This window comes from Schistocerca gregaria, chromosome X, assembly GCF_023897955.1.
Source record: "Schistocerca gregaria isolate iqSchGreg1 chromosome X, iqSchGreg1.2, whole genome shotgun sequence".
Lineage (NCBI taxonomy): Eukaryota > Metazoa > Arthropoda > Insecta > Orthoptera > Acrididae > Schistocerca > Schistocerca gregaria.
Window position 1 is genome coordinate 642,686,267 of NC_064931.1, and position 21,030 is coordinate 642,707,296.

The 21,030-nt window shown below is 42.0% G+C and overlaps 1 protein-coding gene across 4 annotated transcripts in view; it reads left to right on the top strand.

Moving 5' to 3' along the window:
* The window catches only part of LOC126298667 (endothelin-converting enzyme homolog), a 368,726-nt gene that overhangs the window by 256,586 nt on the left and 91,110 nt on the right, over positions 1–21,030 (top strand). For all 4 annotated transcript variants that reach the window (XM_049990097.1, XM_049990099.1, XM_049990098.1 and 1 more), the window contains exons 5-6: positions 11,950–12,230; positions 15,761–15,859. In XM_049990097.1, coding sequence (XP_049846054.1) covers positions 11,950–12,230; positions 15,761–15,859 — 380 coding nt within the window. The remainder of the gene's footprint in view (positions 1–11,949; positions 12,231–15,760; positions 15,860–21,030) is intronic.

Consider the following 21,030-nt stretch of genomic DNA (forward strand, 5'->3'; position numbering starts at 1 on the left):
GCAGCTATTCCGCGAAAGCCTACTTACAAACATTCCATAACCAGTATTAAGCGAGATCTATGGCCCGTTTCACATTGGGACAATGGTGACGGTCGCCAGTGATGGTCACCGGTGACTGTGGTGAATACTCTCGGATCAGTGGTGTCCGTGTCCGCCTCGGTAAAAAAGTGTTCAGCGTGACGGAATCTCATGTCAAGGGGCCCGGGTCGGAGATTTTTCTCCGCTCAGGGACTGGGTGTTGTGTTGTCCTCATCATCATCAACATCTCATCCCCATCGAGACGCAAGTCGCCGAAGTGGCGTCAACTCGAAAGACTTGCACCAGGCGAACTGTCTACCCTGGCCACACGACATTTCATTTCAAAGGTATTGCCAAATGATTAGTTAGTGAAATGAACTCGTAGGGGTGGCAACTAAATTTCGCTAGCGTTTTATGGTTCGAAAAATAAGGTATTAAATTTCAAAAAAGAAGATACCAATTTTGTTTTTCTTATCCATACTCTACTCATTGAAATCAGGCACAAACTTCGTTATAATTTCTTGCCACGCATTCGTTTTTATCAGTTCGTTACTACAGCCATCGCTTTTGACAACCCAAATAGCAGGACGGCTTCACTTACAAAATCTTTCGTGTTAATCAAATCTAAACTCATGGTTACAGTGTGTACAGTATAATGAACAATGAATATTTCGCGTCACTGTCTCAGAAATGACTGCCTGTCGGTTGGCAAATCTGCAGCGCTGTGTCTGTGACCAGTGTCCCAGTGTGAACACTCCAATTCAAAGTAATGCATGTCTGGCTGTGACAGCTGTAAACACAGTGACCGTGTCCGTCACATGTGGCGAGGGGAGTCACTGCTGGGTCACAGTGGCCCCGTGAGGCAGTGTAGTGTCCCGGTGTGAAAGCTCCAGTCCAAACGGATGTATCTCTGTCAGTGACCGTCACCAGTGTCCCAGTGTGAAACGAGCCTAACAGTATACTACAGTCCCCTAAGTACCGCACTCATAAGAACAGCGAAGAGACGATTAGAGCGATTAGAAAGGAAGGAAGATTGGGTTTAACGTCCGGTCGACATCGAGGTCATTACAAACGGAGCACCAGCTCGGATTGTATCAAGAATGGGAAAGGAAATCGCCTGGGCCCCTTCAAAGGAACCATCCCGGCATTTGCCTGGAGCGATTTAGGAAATCACGGAAAATCTAAACTTACCATGCGAGGTGGCGCAGTGATTAGCACACTGGACTCATATTCGGGAGGACAACGGTTTAAACCTACGTTAGGCCATCCTGATTTAGGATTTCCGTGATTTCCGTAAATCACTGCATGCAAATACCAGGATGGCCCCTTTGACAAAGGGCGCGGTCGATTTCCTTTTCCATCCTTTCCCTAATCCGAGCTTGTGCTCCGTCTCTAATGACCACGTTGTCGACGGGATATGAAACACTAATTTCCTCTTCCTCCTCCTCCTCTTCCTAAACTGAATAGCCGGACACAGATTTGAACCGTCCTCCTCCCGAATGTAGACGGGTTATGGCGTGCACAGAGGTATTACAGCTGCCTTTCCTCCCGCACTCCATATTCGATTGCACTTCTCAGTGGTCTTCAGAGTATGGATGTAGACGTATATTAGACAAGACGTCGCATGGTTTTCTTGTCAATAGAAATAACGGAGTAAGAAGCGGCGAGAACTGCTTAAGAAATCATCCCGGCATTTTCCTATTGTGGTTTAAGAAAATATAGGAAATATTAATTCAGAATTACCGGACAGGGCATGAATCTTGCTCATTTCGAAACCTCTGTTACATAGCGGCTGCTCGATCTCGCTCAGTGGTTGGTATTACAGCTCTCTGGAAACCCACGCAGTTCCCATTGGTATACAACTGGTAGCTGATAATGTTACACATTGTCCGCTGAACTTCTACCATGCATTTTATAATGACTGTAAGTGTATAAATGTACCGGGTGATCAAAAAGTCAGTATAAATTTGAAAATTGAATAAATCACGGAATAATGCAGATAGAGAGGTACAAATTGACACACATGCTTGGAATGGCTTGGGGTGTTATTAGAACTAACAAAATACAAACTTTCAAAAAATGTCCGACAGATGGCACTTCATCCGATCAAGTAGCATTAATTAGCATAACAAGTAAGACAAAGCAAAGATGATGTTTTTTACAGGAAATGCTCAATATGTCCACCATCATTCCTCAACAATAGCTGTAGTCGAGGAATAATGTTGTGAACAGCACTGTAAAGCATGTCCGGAGTTATGTTGAGGCATTGACGTCGGATGTTGTCTTTCAGCATCCCTAGAGATGTAGGTCGATCAAGATACACTTGCGACTTCAGGTAACCCTAAAGCCTATAATCGCACGGACTCAGGTCTGGGGACCTGGGAGGCCAAGCATGACGAAAGTGGCGGCTGAGCACACGATCATCACCAAACGACGCGCGCAAGAGATCTTTCACGCGTCTAGCAATATGGGGTGGAGCGCCATCCTGCATAAACATCGCACGTTCCAGCAGGTGTTTATCAGCCAGGCTGGGGATGATGCGATTCTGGAACATATCGGCATACCTCTCACCCGTCAAGGTAGCAGTTTTGCTGTCCAGCGCCATCTGTCGGACATTTTGTGAACTTTGTTTTTTTTCGGTTCTAATAAAACCCCATGTCATTCCCAGCATGTGTGTCAATTTTTACCTCTCTATCTACATTATTCCGCGGTTTATTAAGTTTTCAAATTTATACTGACTTTTTGATCACCCTGTATTTTACATTGAAAATAACATTAAGTTTTCTCACTTTAACATAGTTATTAACGTTGTGAACATTTTACAGCTGTTTATTTCTTGATGTATATTATATTTCTATTCCAATATGGTTACCATAAAGTTTGACATACTGGCGCTTCATGTGTGACTGGAATTAACTTCCAAGAAAAAAATTGTCTAATTTAAGTTAATCAGTATCCATTAAGGGTGGCGTTAGGGGTGAGGGGGAAGGAAGGTATTTCGGTCTGTTCGGTCGAGGCCACGCTGAAATAACTAATTGAAAATGAAATTCATTGGACGATATGATATACAGTTTTTGTAATTGCGCGTTCTAATGACCGTGGAAAGCACTGGTTCCTGCCAGTCGTTGATGCTTAAGAAAATGTATGAGGTTAGATAATGGTGTGCAGAATGCAACAAATCCACAAAAGAGACTGCCTACATTAGCCTGTCCGTCCTCTGATACCATATTGCTGTGAGGTATGGGATCCTTGCCATATAGAAGTGATGGAGCACATCGAAAAAGCTCAAAGAAGGGAGGTTCTGATACACGAACAGGGGTGGCCATTATTAAAACATAGACGTTTGTCGTTGCGAGGAGATCTTTTCGCGACACTTCAATATCCATCTTTCTCCTCCGAATGCGAAAATATTTTGTTGACGTCCATCTACATAGGGAGAAATGATAATCGTAATAAAATAAGAGAAACCGCAGCTCACATGGAAAATTTAGTTATTCCCGCACGCTGTCTGGGGGTGTAACGGTAGAGAAATAGAGTGAAAGTGGTTAAATTAAATCTATGTCAGGCACTTATGAATTGCGGAGTAGAGTAGATGTTCATGTACGACCTTTCTGTTTTGTGGAACTGTACTTAAACGATACACCAGTCGCCTTCAGCAAAGAGGCAGATTGTTTCTAGAGATTGTACGAACTGTAATGACATAATTGCAGATAGTGAGTTTGTAAAAGAGAAAATGCGATACAGGCGTTCCTATGCACGTTGTCATTGTCAGCAGAGGACAGAGAAGTGTCACAACGAGGAACATCACAAAATAATAAATGGTAGAGAATTTTAACGTATGTGATAAGCTAAGTGCTGCAACTGGCACCATTAATGAATGATAACGTCATCATTTTTCCTGCCTTACATGTGTGTACAAGGTGAATCCGACCTCCAGCTAAATCTCGAAGGTCGTTCAAAGTTATTTTCTGAGTATTTCGTTATAAGGGATTTGGGGTGTCTGGTGGCTCGTTACGCAGTAATTACACTTCGTTTGATTTCTTGCGATCTTCTATCTCTGTATCTTTGTTACACTGAAAATGTCTGTACAACAGAGAAAATGTCAGTGGTGTGTGCTGTGTGTCTTGTTTGGAAACGAAATTGTTCGATTTACTCACGTCGCTTGCTGTTGCCGACAGAAATGCACACTTTCCTTTTCGTCTTCAGTTTAACACTCGGTACTTGCCGGTTCTCGCTAGGGTTCGGTTTTCCGGTCAAACTGTGATACACACCAGTATGAATATGTTTACTGAGGAAGAGATATCCGATATGCACCTGGCCACTGAATACCATGCCACATCACAACACTTTAGCACTGAGAGTTCTTGAATTACTATTGTACGTTTTGTTGATCGCATATTACAGGCTTTTTCACTGCTGTGAAAGCATTTTCAGGGAAACAAAGGCAACTGGATAACAAACCTAATTAGAAACAATTACACTATTACTCTATAACGAAGCACAGACGATCACCGTTGCTGACACCAAAACATATATCGCTGAACAACCTCCGAAATGTTGCCTGTGGAGATCGGGTTCAGTTCCACACACCGACGACAGGTGTCGTTGCTAAACGCGGCTTCAGCGGCATTGTTTGCTGGGAACTGCGCTCCGAAAGTTTTAATCACGTCCGCAGCATTCACCTTCCGTTATCGATTCATGCGTCAGGGCTTTGTCCTCTGTGAACAGCGGTAGAATATTGCATGAGGCACTTCATTTAAGTTGATTGTGCCTGGTAATCGCTAGCAAAAAGAGTTTGATTTCTTTTGAATTTCAGATGGCCTGAACTTCTTCTACCTCTTTCGATTAGTTGCAAGAATTCTCCTAACAGTCTCCGATATAGAAAACATATAACCTCAGTGTGTTTTAGGGAAATCCTTCATCTACATCTGAACAATGTTAGCACGTAAGGTGCATTACAGAGGGTAGATAGTGTACCAGAAATTTTACCTTTCTCTTGTAACACAAGACTGGTATGAGGTAAAAACGCTGTCAGTATCCCCCTCTATAATAACGAATTTTTACATTTTCACGCGTGGTCATTTAGCAAGTTTGTCGTGGAGAAAGTAATACTTCACAGAGTACTGCAACATGTACTTCTGGAATTCTAAGAGTAAGGTCCCACGATGCCCAAAACCTTTCTTGCAACGTTTCCTACACTAATGTATTGAGCATTTCAGTGATGCTCTCGCACTATCCAAATATATAACTTCTTTGAATCTTCTCTCTCTCTCTCTCTCTCTCTCTCTCTCTCTCTCTCTCTCACACACACTCTAGGCGTTTCAGTTTGGAACCTCGCGACCGTTGCGGTCGCAGGTTCGAATCCTGCCTTGGGCATCGACTTGTGTGATGTTCTTAGGTTAGTTAGGTTTAAGTAGTTGTAAGTTCTAGGGGACTGATGACCTCAGATGTTAAGTCCCATAGTGCTCAGAGCCATTTGAACCATTTTCTCTCTCTCTCTCCTTCTTTCCTTCCCTCTCCTGTTAACTTTATAAGGGTCGTAGACCGACGAACAGTTGAATAATTTAGAAACAATCCAACTAACGTTCTGCACAAATTTGTTTATCTGACTCAGCGGTGAGTCCACCGCATCAAGCCAGAAACGAAACGGCCGTTGGCTCTACAAAAAAAAATTCTAGTGTTTTCTACAAGGGAAAAGGATTGCCTTTCCTGACTGCCTAGAAGATGTAAAGCGATGACTAGCAAGTTTTCAGATCCAACTGGATACAAGATATAGGTTAAAAAAAGTCCTGTATTGAAGAAAAGTATCTTTCATCAGGACACTGGAACTTTCTAAAAATGAATTTTAAGAAAGGAAAAACTGGAGGTTGATATGTGCTTTGTTGGAACGATCAGTCTACTAACTAAATTGTTTAGGGCTTTTGAAATTCGCATATCGCACAGCTGTAGAAATTCGTGGCGGTAAAACGTTTTGAGTCAAATACAGAGGTTATAACAACCGAAGATGAGTATTTTGCAGACCTACCAGAATTTAAATTCAGGAATGGAATCTACTCTCGGAAAAACTATGGACTATGAGCGGTGACTCAAAATTTTCAAATTGTCCAACCTGACATGGATCCATGACATAACTTCAACTGATACTCTGATAGACGTCTGTAAACTTCCGTACGTATAGTGAGCCGTCCGTGATGGCTGAGTTTAGAGTAGAAAGAAGACATTTAAAGGAACAATTATTTTACTTTAAATCACTGAATGTCCAGTGATTTAGGCTTAGATTAATTATTTATGGACACTAAGTTCTCACAGGGGCTTATGAAGGAAAGTATCCTTAAGAATAGAAGCGCCTGTGTAGCACTTGCCTCGTCTTAGGGAATGTTCTCTGACATACATTACTAAGGTATTAACGAGGTTACTAAAACCAATATTACGCCAGCCACATTCCTGGAAATACAGAAAAAAATTGCAATTTGCTTGTGTTGCGGACATACTTAAGGGTCATGGGCTTTATTTATTTACTTTTACAATAATTTACCCATTTGACTGTCTGTTGAGCTCCGTGGTTGTTGGTTACATTATTTTAATAGATACAGCAACCAGCTACTTTGCTATGTATTTTTATTTAAGCTAATTCGCGTTTCGCGTTTTCACCCATCTTCGTTAGCGTAATACAAAAAATGGTTCAAATGGCTCTGAGCACTATGGGACTTAACATGTGAGGTCATCAGTCCCCTAGAACATAGAACTGCTTAAACCTAACTAACCAAAGGACATCACACACATCCATGCCCGAGGCAGGATTCGAAGCTGCGACCGTAGCGGTCGCGCGGTTCCAGACTGAAGCGCCTAGAACCACTCGGCCACACCGGCCGGCTGCGTAATACATATTTGAGTCCTCAGTTAGGACATAGTTACAACATCGATAACAAATTGGATGCTGCAACTGCCCTGTATTAAACAGAAGAAAAATAGCGTTTGTACAACATCCGTAACGGCGAGAATCGGAATAACAACAGCAGAGTAGAAAGTAAGTACACCGAAACAGCAATACATCGTAAATATACAATTCACGAAGTGTAGCAGCCAAACAAAATTGTTAATTTGTGCAGAGCATCTGCAGCATCCAGTGTGCTGTCAATGTTATAGCCATGTACTGATTGGAGACTCAAATATGCATTACGTTGATTGAAGATGAACTAAAGCCCGAAACGCGTATTAGCTTAAATAAACACACCAAACAAAGTGGATGATTGCTGTATTTATTAAAATTTTTTTTCTTTTTTATGAACTCATTTGTATCAATTAAAACCCAGTTAACTATTAATGTCTCAAACTTACGTTTTTAATGCATAATTAACTCAAATCTTTTCGTAGATTTGCCTTAATTACACTGGGTGGAAACACTTCCCTTACCATTATGATTTACAGGTAAAGGAAGGAGCGGAGAAGCTGGCTTACTGAAGTCAAGCCTTACCTCTACATCGAGTTCTTCCGAGACAGTAGGTGTTACGATGTTGAAGAATTCAGACCAGCATTAGTTCGAAGTGATCTGGGGAATATTGTGATGAAGAATAATCAATGGAGGGCTGGAAGGGATTCAATTTCCACTTTTCTCCAAACCAGTTTCACTGTACTGGCTGCGCTGCGTAGGGGATTGAAGATATTTACCGTAACTATTAAAATACCAATCACAAAATAGTTCCTATAAAGCAAATAATAAATTCCACGCTGGACCGTAACAAATTTTAAAAGCGTAGGTTTCAGCAAAATAAAAACAAATTTTCACCATTCACTTCTTTTCTGGATAGCAATGAAAAAACTATTCAGGTTTTATTACAATATGTTTCTTCTTGCTTTTAAAATTTCAGTAACATCAAGCAAATCAACACATTTAAAAACAGTTAATACTAGGAAAAGAAACTGGCTAGGACACTCGATGCGAAAGGACTGCATAATAAAGGACACACTCAGAGGAATGGTGACAGGGAAAAGGACCAGAGGCAGTAGAAGATACAAGTTAATTCGCGATATCAAGATAAATGCATCATACGCAGCTACGAAAAGAATGACAGAATACCGGGTGGATTCGAGGATGCTAAATTTGAAGTGATGGACCAGCCTAAGGGACAGAACGCATAATCATAATCATCATCATCATCATCGTCGTCGTCGTCGTCATCATCATTTTGTGCCTTGTAAGTATAAAAGGCGGCCTCGGTCTTCCCTCTCGTAACCTATTATGCACATAATTATTTGTGCGCTCGGATGATCATGTTGTGTACCCAACGGCATACCAACACGCCAGGAGCTGGCCCTGTTATGACGCTGACGAATGCAATTGGATATCGTTAGTTCTCCTCGGAGACTCCATACATAGTCTATGAGATCAAAAATATCTGAACAGCTGGCTGAGAATGACTTACAAGTTTGTGGCGCCCTCCATCGGTTATGCTGGAATTAAATATGGTGTTGGCCCACCCTTAGCCTTTATGACAGCTTCCACACTCGCAGGCATACCTTCCAGCAGGTGATGGAAGGTTTCTTGGAGAATGGCAGCCCATTCTTCACGGAGTGCTGCACTGAGAAGAGGTATCGATGTCGGTCGGTGAGGCCTGGCGCGATGTCGGTGAGGCCTGGCACGAAGCCGGCGTTCCAAATCATCCCAAAGGTGCTCTATAGGATTCACGTCAGGACTCTGTGCAGGCCAGTACATTACAAGGATCTTATTGTCGTGTAACCACTCCGCCACAGACCGTGCATTATGAACAAGTGCTAGATCGTGTTGAAAGATACAATAGCCATCCCCGAATTGCTCTTAAACAGTGGGAAGCAAGAAGGTGCTTAAAACATCAATGTAGGCCTGTGCTGTGATAGTGCCGCGCAAAACAACAAGGGGTGCAAGCCCCCTCCATGAAAAGCATGACCACACAATAACACCACCACCTTCAAATTTTACTGTTGGCACTACACACGCTGGTAGGTGACGTTCACCGGGCATTCGCCATACCCACACCCTGCCATCGGATCGCCACATTGTGTACCGTGATTCTCACTCCCCACTACGGTTTTCCACTGTTCAATTGTCCAATGTTTACGCTTCTTACACCAAGCGAGAGATCGTTTGGCATTTACCGGCTTGATGTGTGGCTGATGAGCAGCCGCTCGGACATGAAATCCAAGTTTTCTCACCTCCCGCCTAACTGCCATAGTGCTTGTAGTGGATCGTGATGCAGTTTGGAATTGCTGTGTGATGGTCTGGATAGATGTCTGCCTTTTACACATTACGACATTCTTCAACTGTCGGCGGTGTCTGTTAGTCAACAGACGAGGTTTGCCTGTACGCTTTTGTGCTGTACGTGTCCCTTCACGTTTCCACTTCACTCTTACATAGGAAACAGTGGACCTAGGGATGTTTAGGTGAGTGGAAATCTTGCGTAGAAACGTATGACACAATGGACGCCCAATTACCTGACCACGTTCGAAGTCCGCGAGTTCCACGGAGCATCCCATTCAGCTCTCTCACGATGTCTAATGACTACTGAGGTCGCTGATATGGAGTACCTGGCAGTAGGTGGCAGCACAATGCCTATAATATGAAAAACGTATGTGTCTGAATACTTTTGATCACATAGTGTATCTACGTTCATCGCGATAACGTACGCAGAATCAGGAATCGATGAACAGATGGCGTGTAGCTACTCATGTGTACAGTGTTGTCGATAGGCGCATCTTTGTCGGCAAGCCTCGCCTTATTTGTTTGAAGTGTGTTCACTTGTTTGAACTTACTGAAATTTTAACAGCAAGAAGAAACACATCGTAAGAGAAATCACAACACTCGTCTCCGCGCTGAACGTCCGTTATGCTCCACACATCGCAGCACTGTCTGTTTTAATACTAACTTGTCTTGTTACAAACAAGTTCATTTACTAAGGGGGGGGGGGGGGGCCTATGTGACGTCACTGTACAGTCCTGCACGGTCGAGCGAATAATGTGTGTCCTCTGGGCGCTTGTCGCGTTGCGCTGTCTATATCATGCATGGCGTCGAGAATGGCCCTCTTCAACCCATCGATTCCATATTCGCACAACAGTTATGATATCCCAACTAATGAGAGCAGCAATTTCACTGATCGATAGACCGGAGTTCCGATGGGTCACGATCCTGCCGCTGCCGAATTGCAAAACGCGCTGTTAGTTGTTTCTCCTTCTTATTTGAGGCAAAACAAAATTTTCTCACTAAGAAACAACATTTGTAATGTATTTATTAGTGACAAACCCGATTTGTAATATTATCTTACATACAGAACGCAGACGGCGTTATTCCTTGCCGGCCGCGGTAGCCGAGCGGTTCTAGGCGCTTCAGTCCGGAACCGCGTGACTGCTCCGGTCGCAGGTTCGAATCCTGCCTCGGGCATGGATGTGTGTGATGTCTTTAGGTTAGTCAGGTTTAAGTAGTTCTAAGTTCTAGGGGAGTGATGACCTCAGATGTTAAGTCCCATAGTGCTCAGAGCCATTATTCCTTAATCATTTGCGTATACCGGGAAGTTATAATTAAAGTGCTGCTATTCACGAAGGTCCTGTGCGAGCTGCACTTATCGTATGACAGCGAAACTTGGTAGATATGCTAATGAATTAATGCTGCACCGATTTACGGTGGAACAAATTAGTTCCAATTTTGGCTACCGGGTGGAAATCTGGTTCTGTACAGCATCTCGTCGACGTCTCCGGTGCTTGTATTGAACGAAATGTGGAAGCGGCGGTTAATAATAAAATCAACATTATGTCTTTCTCAATTGTTCGATCTATTTTGCCCACGTCTCCTTCCTAACCTACTGCATATGGAAACATTTTTCTATGTCCTTATTGCATTCACGGTATCGTATTCGCACCTAGTGACCAAAATTGGAACTAATCTTCTTCCAGAGTAAATCGGTTCCGCATTAACGCATTAGAATGTCTTCCAAGTTTCGCTACCATACGCTAATTACAACCCACACTGGAATTCCGTGAGAAGCTGCAGTTTAATTATAACCACACAGTACAAGCAAGCAGTTCAAGGTCATGCCAATTTTATGCTTGTTGCATGCGGCTTTCACGGTGTTGCAATTTTAAAGCCCAGTAGTATATAATATTATTATACAATAAGTATGAATGAGATGGTATGGTTTAAAACTGTTGAGGTAGTTGTGTGGCCAAGTAACTAACTTCTAATTTTACAAAACAGGGGGGTGGCATCCTATAACATTTCAAGATTACGAAATGTCAACAATTTGCGCGATATTCACTCTTAATGGCCTCAAGTAGAAACAGAGACCTCTGAACATAATCTGCAAGTGTGACAAAAGCATTCCAAGAAAGATAAGTTATTTTTTAATATTCAGTTGACGTCTTGATAGTTAAAAATTGAATATTAACCCTCTTAGACATAGGCAGACTGATGGTGACTTCGTTGGAGCAAAAGCCTAGCATTCATGTGAAGTACTTTAGGGAAACTACGGGAAATCCAAATCAGGATGTCTACTCGGAGAATTGGACTCGATTCCTGGCCGATAAGAGTTTTAAGCACTGTGCCATCTTGTTCGGTTCTTGCATTCTGATTATGACGTATATGGAATAACATGTTCTGGTAAAGTAATATTTGTACGTTTGTATCCATTATCAGTAGGTGTTGCAATTTTTAGATACAACAGTGCACTCTCTCTATTGAATTGTTAATGGCGCTTAAGAATGTTCTTGTTTTAACAAAAATAACTCTTATACACTGAAGTAAGTGAAAAGGTTTTCATATTACGAAATTAAATTTCCCATGAAGCTTTGGAATAATTATATCTTACAACTAAGCTAAAAAGGCAATTTTTTCACTTAAAAAGATCTGAACAAGTCTTAATTGTGATCGCTTTTATACGACTTCATGTGCATGTACCTTTTTTGCAGAGCAGCCAATGTCAGAGTTCAAGAGTGAGGCAGAGCGCAAAGCGAAACTGTACTATATGTCCTGCTTGGACGTCAACGACACAATAGAAACCCTGGGGCCAAAGCCAATGCTGGACCTTCTCGAGAAAATTGGAGGGTGGAACATTACTGGTAATTTCAGTATTAAGAACTGGAGCCTGCAGAAATCGCTGGAAACGTTACAGAACCGTTACAACATGGGTGGACTATTCACCTGGGCCGTAGGTGAAGATGATCGAGATTCCAAGAAACATATTATACAGGTAATTTCGAATCTTTTCCTTTTCGTTTTAAAATTTTATCGATATTGTTGTTGTTTCCGTTCAGCATTTACTGACCATTGCTGTGCACACTCACGAGCAATTGTATTTGAGATACCGTGTACTTCATAACAATGGACGCATCACCGAATAGACTCCAGGAGACATCGGAAGCGTTGGAGAGCCATCCTGTTTCATGCTCAACAGCTCGTGGAGATGGTTAGGACTGGGTACTCGATGCATTCATTTCTCTCTAGATGCACTCAATAGTATGAGGTCTGGTTTTTTGCAAAGGGGGCTGACATCTTTAAAGCCATAAGTCTATGGAAATTCTTCAACAGATCAAAAGATTGTGACACATGTAAGTGTCCTATTTGACTACAAACGCGTGTAGTTGGCGGTATCTTATTCCTGCTCGTACCATAACAAACTGTTCTGGACAGATGGACCGTGTGCCGAAACCTTACGCCGGGCGCATTAAATAATAAAGGGTGAGGGCTTCATTCGAACACAGCTTACTCACTTTGGCATTGTTTCACAGTCCAGATACACGTCACACGGCTTCCGTACAACACACGCTGTTACACTAAACTGTACAGGTGGAGGGTATGCTAAATAACATTCCAGCAATTACGAACAACTAGCGTATATTCTGAAAGTTCTCCACCCACAGTATTCAGTCACACTTGACTTAGTTCCGAACACGTTGATTTACTTGTGGTCATGGCAGTCTACTAATAGACTTTTATTCTACGGGAAGCAATGCCTCCGAATTCTGTATGTGAAAATTCTTAAATGTTTTTAAATAAATGAAACCTTATTAACATTCTACATATTTATTCTTCATGTCTACGTATTTATTTCTCAACTAGTAACCCCGATGACGAACACATATCTTCCAACGAGAGACCAGTTTCTAGATACTGTTACTGAAGAATGTTTGACTTTGTTGATGGAGACACAACCTCACCTCTGCTTGCATCGCTTCACCACTATCAAAGTGAAGTCCTCGACGATGTGCTTTACGTTTTGGAAACAGATGACAATTGGATGGGGTCAAGTCGGCTCTGCAGTCAGTCACACTTAAGACCAAATAAGATGTCTTACATTTCCTCGAACGTGTGTGTTTTACGTATCGAAACACCGATTTTTTTAAAAAATTTTGACGTCCTATCTCTAACGCTGGGACTCTATGGAGTATGATACATGACAGCGAACCAAGGCGTAGGATCGTTGCAGATGTCGCAGCGCTTGCGTGTGTGGTCTGACATTGTCATGCTGAAGAACACGGTGTTCCATATGTGGACGAAATCTTCCAATTCGAAACTCGATTACAGATCGGTGTTTCTCACGCGCTGACGTAGTTAAATTACGCACCACCATATTATACCCGACACTGTAGTGTAGAATTTCCAGGGAAGTATGAAATCCCATAACCACTCTGGAAGACAGGAAGATAATATCTCAGTTAGATCTCAGATACAGAATCCAATGACAGAAAGAACCACTTAAAGATGAGAACACTTGTCATCCATAGTCGCGTTGCAATACAGACGCTGTACGAAAATTAATTTGCAAGGACGATCGCAGTGATACAGATAAAGCCAGAATTGGTATGTGAAGCAGCAGAAGAGGAATTCATGGAATAATGGGACACAATACAGGATGTGGAATTCAGATGAGCTTTTATAGATTTGGCGCGAGCGTGACGAATAGCATTCACCTTAGTGTGTTGTGGTAGCACTGTAATTCAGTGAAAGAGAAGGATTGCATTCGGGGACCGTCAGCGAAATTTTAGCACAGCGGAGTCTCTGGCCAACCACAGTAAAGCGCAAATAGTTTTCAATGATAAATTACATCATTCCTTTGGACTCAGATCGATCACATCCTGTGTTCAACACCGACAAACATTATTATGGGGACAGAGTTATGGTATTATTAGGGTGTTATGCAAATTCATGATACGGTGAGACTGTCACCTGTAAGAAAAAGACTAAATTAAGATACCTGCTAACCAAGAAACAATATACGTTAAGGATGCGCGTAGTGTAAGTCCTTGGAGCTAGCGGGAGAAAACGTGAGAGACAGGAAAGCCGTGTATGCATGTTCCTTGTGCGTGCGTGCATGTGTGTGTGTGTGTGTGTGTGTGTGTGTGTGTGTGTGTGTGTGTCCATGTACACTAGCTGGCTTATATTGAAGTTATTAATATATAATTTAATAATAACAATAGGTAAATAAGCTCTAGTCTTAAAAAAGTAATGAAATTTATTGGTCGGCTGTTAAAGTAAATGCACCTAACTGTAAGAACTTCCACTTAGATGCCATTAAAAAACCTTCGGTGCTGGTAATGTAATGATATGACGGTGAGTATTCTGATTTTGTTGTGGCCGTTAGGTTTTATCCATGGAAAAATTAACGAAAGTATTGTAGACAACAGTAGGTTTCTCACACTGTGATGCAAGTTTAAAACTGGGCCTTTTTTGTACATCACCATAAGAACCCTTCGATCTACAATGAAAGATGCATTACGTCGTGGTTGGAATGAAATGACATGAAGAAACCTATTTCAAGCTCAAAACTAAAGTTCAAATAATTTTTTTTCATAAACTAGAGTTTTGGTTGCGTTCCTAATCAATTCGTCCAAAACAGCACCCAGAATGATTCCCCCAGTTTCAGAGGAGTGGAAAAATCCACTTTCTGTGAATAAGAAGTTAATGATAAGCCCTGCTTGTAGATTAACGTCTGCAGTGAAGCGAAAGCAACTCGTACGCGCAATCAGTTAGAAGGGTGGCTCTTTGGTATCCACATCGATTGACACCAGGAGACTTTTGGACACATAGTGTTTGCTACTGTAGATTTTCCATAAATCTTACTAATTTGTATTACAGACGTAGTTACATATTTTTGGAATTGGGGAATCTTAAAAATCGTTTTAAAGCGTTTAAAGATTTATCGTTAACCCTGAATGTTAGGATAAAATAGACTTTCGGTCTGTGTTGTGGAAACCAGAGTCGTTTCTTCTCTTTAAGATTAATCATATGCGGTTTCCTCTCTCTCTCTCTCTCTCTCTCTCTCTCTCTCTCTCTCTCTCTCTCTCTCTCACACACACACACACACACACACACACACACACACACACACACACATACACACACACACACACACACACACACACACTACTTCTATTATTCTGAAAGCACCATTCAAACAAGCTATTGTTCTATTTCTCTAGGCATGCTTTTGACAGAACGACAAATGTTACAACTGTTTTTAATGAGTGAGAGATCTTCACAAGGTTCAAAGCCGCAAGTAGCGAACTAACACAGAGACAATTTCTTTGTGAGTAAACTAACATTTATCACACATGTAAGTCAGTAATCGAGGAATAAGTATGCTCCATTAATAATAACGCTTAAACAAAAATTTGTGTAATTCGGAAGTAAAAAATTGGTGTAATGGGAAAGTAAAAAAAAACTACTGCTTTCAACAGTCACGATGTATTCCTGTTAGTACAGTATACTTTCTTTCAACAGATTGACCAAGGAGGTTTAACTCTCCCAACTCGTGACAACTATCTCAATGGAACCATGGATGATAAAGTATTGTCTGCTTATCTGGAGTATATGACTAAGGTAAGTTCACATAACTAAAATACTGAGCACTATTTTTAATTTTTCTTTATAAAATTCCACGATAATTCTAAATATCAGCAAATTATTTGTTCACGTACTAACTAAGATATAGATCTGTGATATAGAGAAAACAGTGTTTCAGAAATTAATTGCTGTCAACTCCACTAACTAGAGTTTCGAACATCAACAGAGAATTCCAATACCTCATCACTGAACATTGTGCTATTCTTATGGTGCCCTGAGTATCTCCTGCAGTCTAAGAAACATTTTAGGAATAAAAGACTCCATTTTAGATGTTACAAGAATGTAGCGAAATTTCACGATTACCAGCATGTTCTCTTATCTCCGATGATGCCGTATGTAGGTCCTGTGTAAAAATTGCCACCGATTTCCCTCTCATTATGATTCGGCCCACTGCACAGAGGCCTATTCTTCGGAAAAGGCAAAAGAAAAACAAAGATTTAGATGGAAATGAAAATTGGTGTCATAGATTTTTAGGGTCACTGACTATGAATTCTATGTTATTTTCTCAAAATTCGATATTCGATGTGACGAATAAAAATGGTAGAGTTTCTAATGACAAAAACGCTTATTCGAAAAAAAGCACGTTATCAAATGTTTGTAACGTTGTTAAATTCGAAAATAATTATATTCGCCGTTAAATTAAATGTGGCATACGAAAATGTTTTGAGGATCACTGACTATGAATTCTACGCTATTTTCTCAGAATTCGATATTCGATATGGCGAATCAAAAAATGGCAGAGTTTCTAATCACAAAATCGCTTATTCGGAAAAAACACGTTCACAAATGTTTGTTACACTGTTAAGCTCGAAAATAATTATATTCGCCGTTAAATTAAACGTGACACACGAAAATGGTGAAATTTCTAATTAAAAATTGGTTGGTTTGAGGGAAATAAGTTCATAAAGATTCTGACAATAATTAATTTTGAAAAATATTCTGTACGTTACTTTTATGGTTTATCTAAAAATAATACGTTTCAATTATTTTTAAACACATTTTCAACTATTTACATACATCTGTTGAATCCGAGCTAACATCAGAGTCGTCTGACGAAGACGCACCTATTGCTTGTGCATAAGAGGGTAGCAATAATTGCATGACCCCAGATGACAGTTCGTCAGATTTGTTGATGGTTTTAATGGTAAACTATAGATTAAAGATCTGACAACAAAAACGACCCATTTAGAACATCTGTCATGGTATTTTCACTGGACGATTTTCACGAATACATTTCTCGATATTTTTGTGCCGTTCTTTCACTATTCTTGAGCTTCGTTGAATAGTTTCCCGATTCACAGTGGTGTCCATTTGACAGTTAGGGATCCGTGAGTGTCAGTAGGCATACAATACCACAGAAAACTTTCTACCAACATTTTCACAGTATCCGCACAATACTGTTTCGAAAGATCTACATTAGTACCGAATCCATATGACAGAACTTGCATTATAATGTCTGCGTGAAATTTAAATGATTTCTTTATTTTGGTAAAAACATTTTCTCCGAAATTTCACCTTTTTTCCAATGTTCCATTTGTGTCCTGCGTGGAGTCGGTATAAACTGTTTACCGTCACTTGCTTCAGTGGGTACTCCGAACTACAGGAAAGCAACACACGTTCCTGTAAGTCCGCGATATACAGTTCACGAAGTGAACGAAGCGCTAACAGGTCCTGGACGTAGCGAGATCGGCGTGGCAGTGCGGCAGTTCCCACTCAGGAAACACTCGAGACCGGAAACAATCTAAGTCATCTAGGGTGTATAGCGGCGCGATAAGAACAGCTATAAGTACAACTAGGAACGAGCCGGACCGCCAGCCTGGCCATAACAGTCGCCACCGATTGTCTCCGCTTCCGACGGCAGCCCGCAGCAGCCACTCGCAGCCTCATTTTCACAAGGTCTTTGTCACGGCCTTTCTGACACGTCCACGTCCGCGCTGGGTGGGGAAACCAAATCACTGTCGGATACAAAAGTTGCAAATGAAATTACTTATATAGATTACAGAAGATTTCCCGCCAATCGCACTCTACAGTATTTGCTAAAATACTCAACGTTGAATTTAAAATTTAATCACTTGAGAATGACATTGAGGCAAACATATCTGGTTTCTTTCTTGAGTTTTTCCCGTCGTATTTGATAATCAAAATATCCACGTGTGTACTGCCGGTCTACAGTGTCCAACGGGCACAATATTTCGGCGATCATACATGTCGCCATCATCAGGTGAACTGAAGGACTGAGATCCTGTGAACGTGCCGACACGGAGATCCGTACGCTATGACTGCTCAGAGGGAGAAGGTAGGCACTGCGTTTATTCCATATACAGGCGCACTCTCGGGGAAAATCGCCCGCATTTTGAAGAAACACCGGGTCGGAACTGTGTTTTGCCCTCCGAATAAAACTCGTGCACTGGTGGAGAGCGCCGAAGATGACCTCGGTTTGAGGAAGGCCGGCGTGTACCAGATTCCGTGTCAATGTGGGAAGTCGTATATTGGTCAGACGAAGCGTACCGTCGAGGATCGATGCCGTGAACACCAGAGGCACACTCGACTGATGTATCCGAGCAAGTCGGCGGTCGCTGAACATTATTAGTCGGAAAACCAAGCTATGGAGTATGAACGCACGAGGATTCTGGTACAGACGTCGAGATACTGGGACAGCGTTGTTAGAGATGCCATCGAAATTCGCACCAATGACGGCCTCATAAACAGTGACTGTGGCTATAATCTTAGCAAGGCTTGGGAACCAGCGATTGGGTTAATCAAGAGTAAATCGAGCAAACGTATAGTTGTGACGACCACGGCGGACAGAGCCATCACTCCGACGTCATCTCAGACGCCGTCGCAATCTGTTCTGTGCCGCGGTGCGCGGACAGCGGAGGGAGCACGCCGAGGGTGGAGGGTATTTAAATCGGCCGCCACCGCGACCGAACCCAGCTCCCTCTGAGCAGCCATAGCGTACGGATCTCCGTGCCGGCACGTTCTCAGGAGCTCGGTCCGTCAGTTCACCTGATGATGGCAACATGTATGATCGCCGAAATATTGTGCCCGTTGGACACTGTAGACCGTCAGTACACCCGTGGATATTTTGAATATCTGGTTTCAATTACACAATGTAACCAACTTAACTGTCACGACTCAATAGCGCACGCCTCTTGGCTAGACGATAGTGGTGGTACTGAAAATGATTGTGAAAAACGCAGTGGTGCCTCGTGGTACGAGATTTCGGGGAAAAAATCAAAAGTCTATACACTAAACTTCATGTTAAAATAAAGCAGACGATCAAAATCGTTAAAACTCACAGCTATATTGTTTAGTTTCAAAAATATTAACGGATAAAAACAATAAAAAACAGTCAATTTCGATGTCAGTGCCGTCCGGTGTAAACGTGCGGTTCTAGGCGCTTCAGTCCGGAACCGCTCCACTGCTACGGTCGCAGGTTCGAATCCTGCCTCGGCATGGATGTGTGAGATGTCCTTAGGTTAGTTAGGTTTAAGCAGTTCTAAGTTCTAGGGGACTGATGACCTCAGACGTTAAGTTCCATAGTGCTCAGAGCCATCTGAACCATTTTTTTCGATGTCAGTATTTATACTTGTACAAATACGAAGGTAATCCCAAAAGTAAGGTTTCCTATTTTTTTATAAGCACATAGACCTGTTTATTTCTACAATGGTTTACATCAATTTACAGCTTGAACATTTAGCTATTTTTCGACATAATCACCATTTCTGTCGATTCATTTTTGTAGACGCTGTGGAAGTTTTTGTATGCCCATGTCATACCAGCTCGCCGCCATGCTGTTCAGACAGTTACGAACCTCTTCTTTCACCTTGTCGTCGGAGCTGAATTGGTTTCCGGCCAAATGTTCTTTTAAACCAGGGGACAGATGTTAGTCGCTGGGCGCCAAGTCAGGACTATAGGATGGGTGAGTGATTATGTTCCACTGAAACTATTGCAGGAGAGAAACGGTTTGCCGAGCGATGTGTGGACGAGTTTTGTCATGGAGAATGTGTACGCCCTTGCTCAACATTCCTCTTCTCCGGTTCTGAATCGCCCGTTTGAGTTTTTTCAGAGTCTCACAGTACCTGTGAGCGTTAATTGTGGTCCCAGCGATTCAGCTCCGACGATCAAGTGAAAGAAGAGGTTCATAACTTTCTGAATAGCATGGCGGCGAGCTGGTATGACATGGGCATACAACAACTGCCACAGCGTCTACAAAAATGCATGGACAGAAATGGTGGTTATGTCGAAAAATAGCTAAATGTTCAAGCTGTATACTGATGTAAACCAATGTAGAAATAAACAGGTCTATGTACTTATAAAAAATATGAGACCTTACATTTGAGGTTACCCTCGTAAATTATATTATACAACTTACAGCGTAAATTATACATACCTTCGTCAACGCTTTCCATTACTATTCTAAAAAAGCACTTGGAAAATGATAATTACGATTTTCAAAGCGCTCCAATTTATGCTGCAAAGACGTGGCGAGAGCGTCACACAAGTAAATAACTTTGTTATGTAAACTTAAGGTGGAGGGGGCGGGGGGAGAAAGGAAAGGGCAGGAATTATTGACGTCAGCTGCATCACGATTTTATGCTAAATCAGCGGCGACGAGAAAGAATGTGTGACGGACTGGGACTCAAATACAGGATCCGGTGCTCAGTAGACAACTGCGTTAATCGCTGCGGCACCCGCGTACAGTGTTTATCACCGTTGCGCGGACTAGCTCGGCACGCCTCTCAACCGGCTCATATTCCCACCGAGCGCCACCTATCTCAGTCCCCATCCATGTCCTCCACGCTCGCTACTTTCAGACATCCGTAGGAGATTGAACGTAATTACGCATTCTCAGTGAAGGTGGTGCATTCATGGCCCATCGAGGCGAATTAATTACATGAATGGGTGGAGTCTGTTCTTTCGGACATACATTCATGTAAGCTACGAGTACTTTGATCTCGTCTCACACTTAAACTTGAAGGACCAAATGAGTATGGCTGCACAGTGCCATACAGTCCTGTCACTTTTATTGGATTATGGGTTGTTACATATAAAACAGAGAACTTTGGTTTTAGGCAAATGCGATACTGTATACTGGTACAACTCTCGATTTCATTCTAATAAACATGTACTCGTTTCGTGGCTCT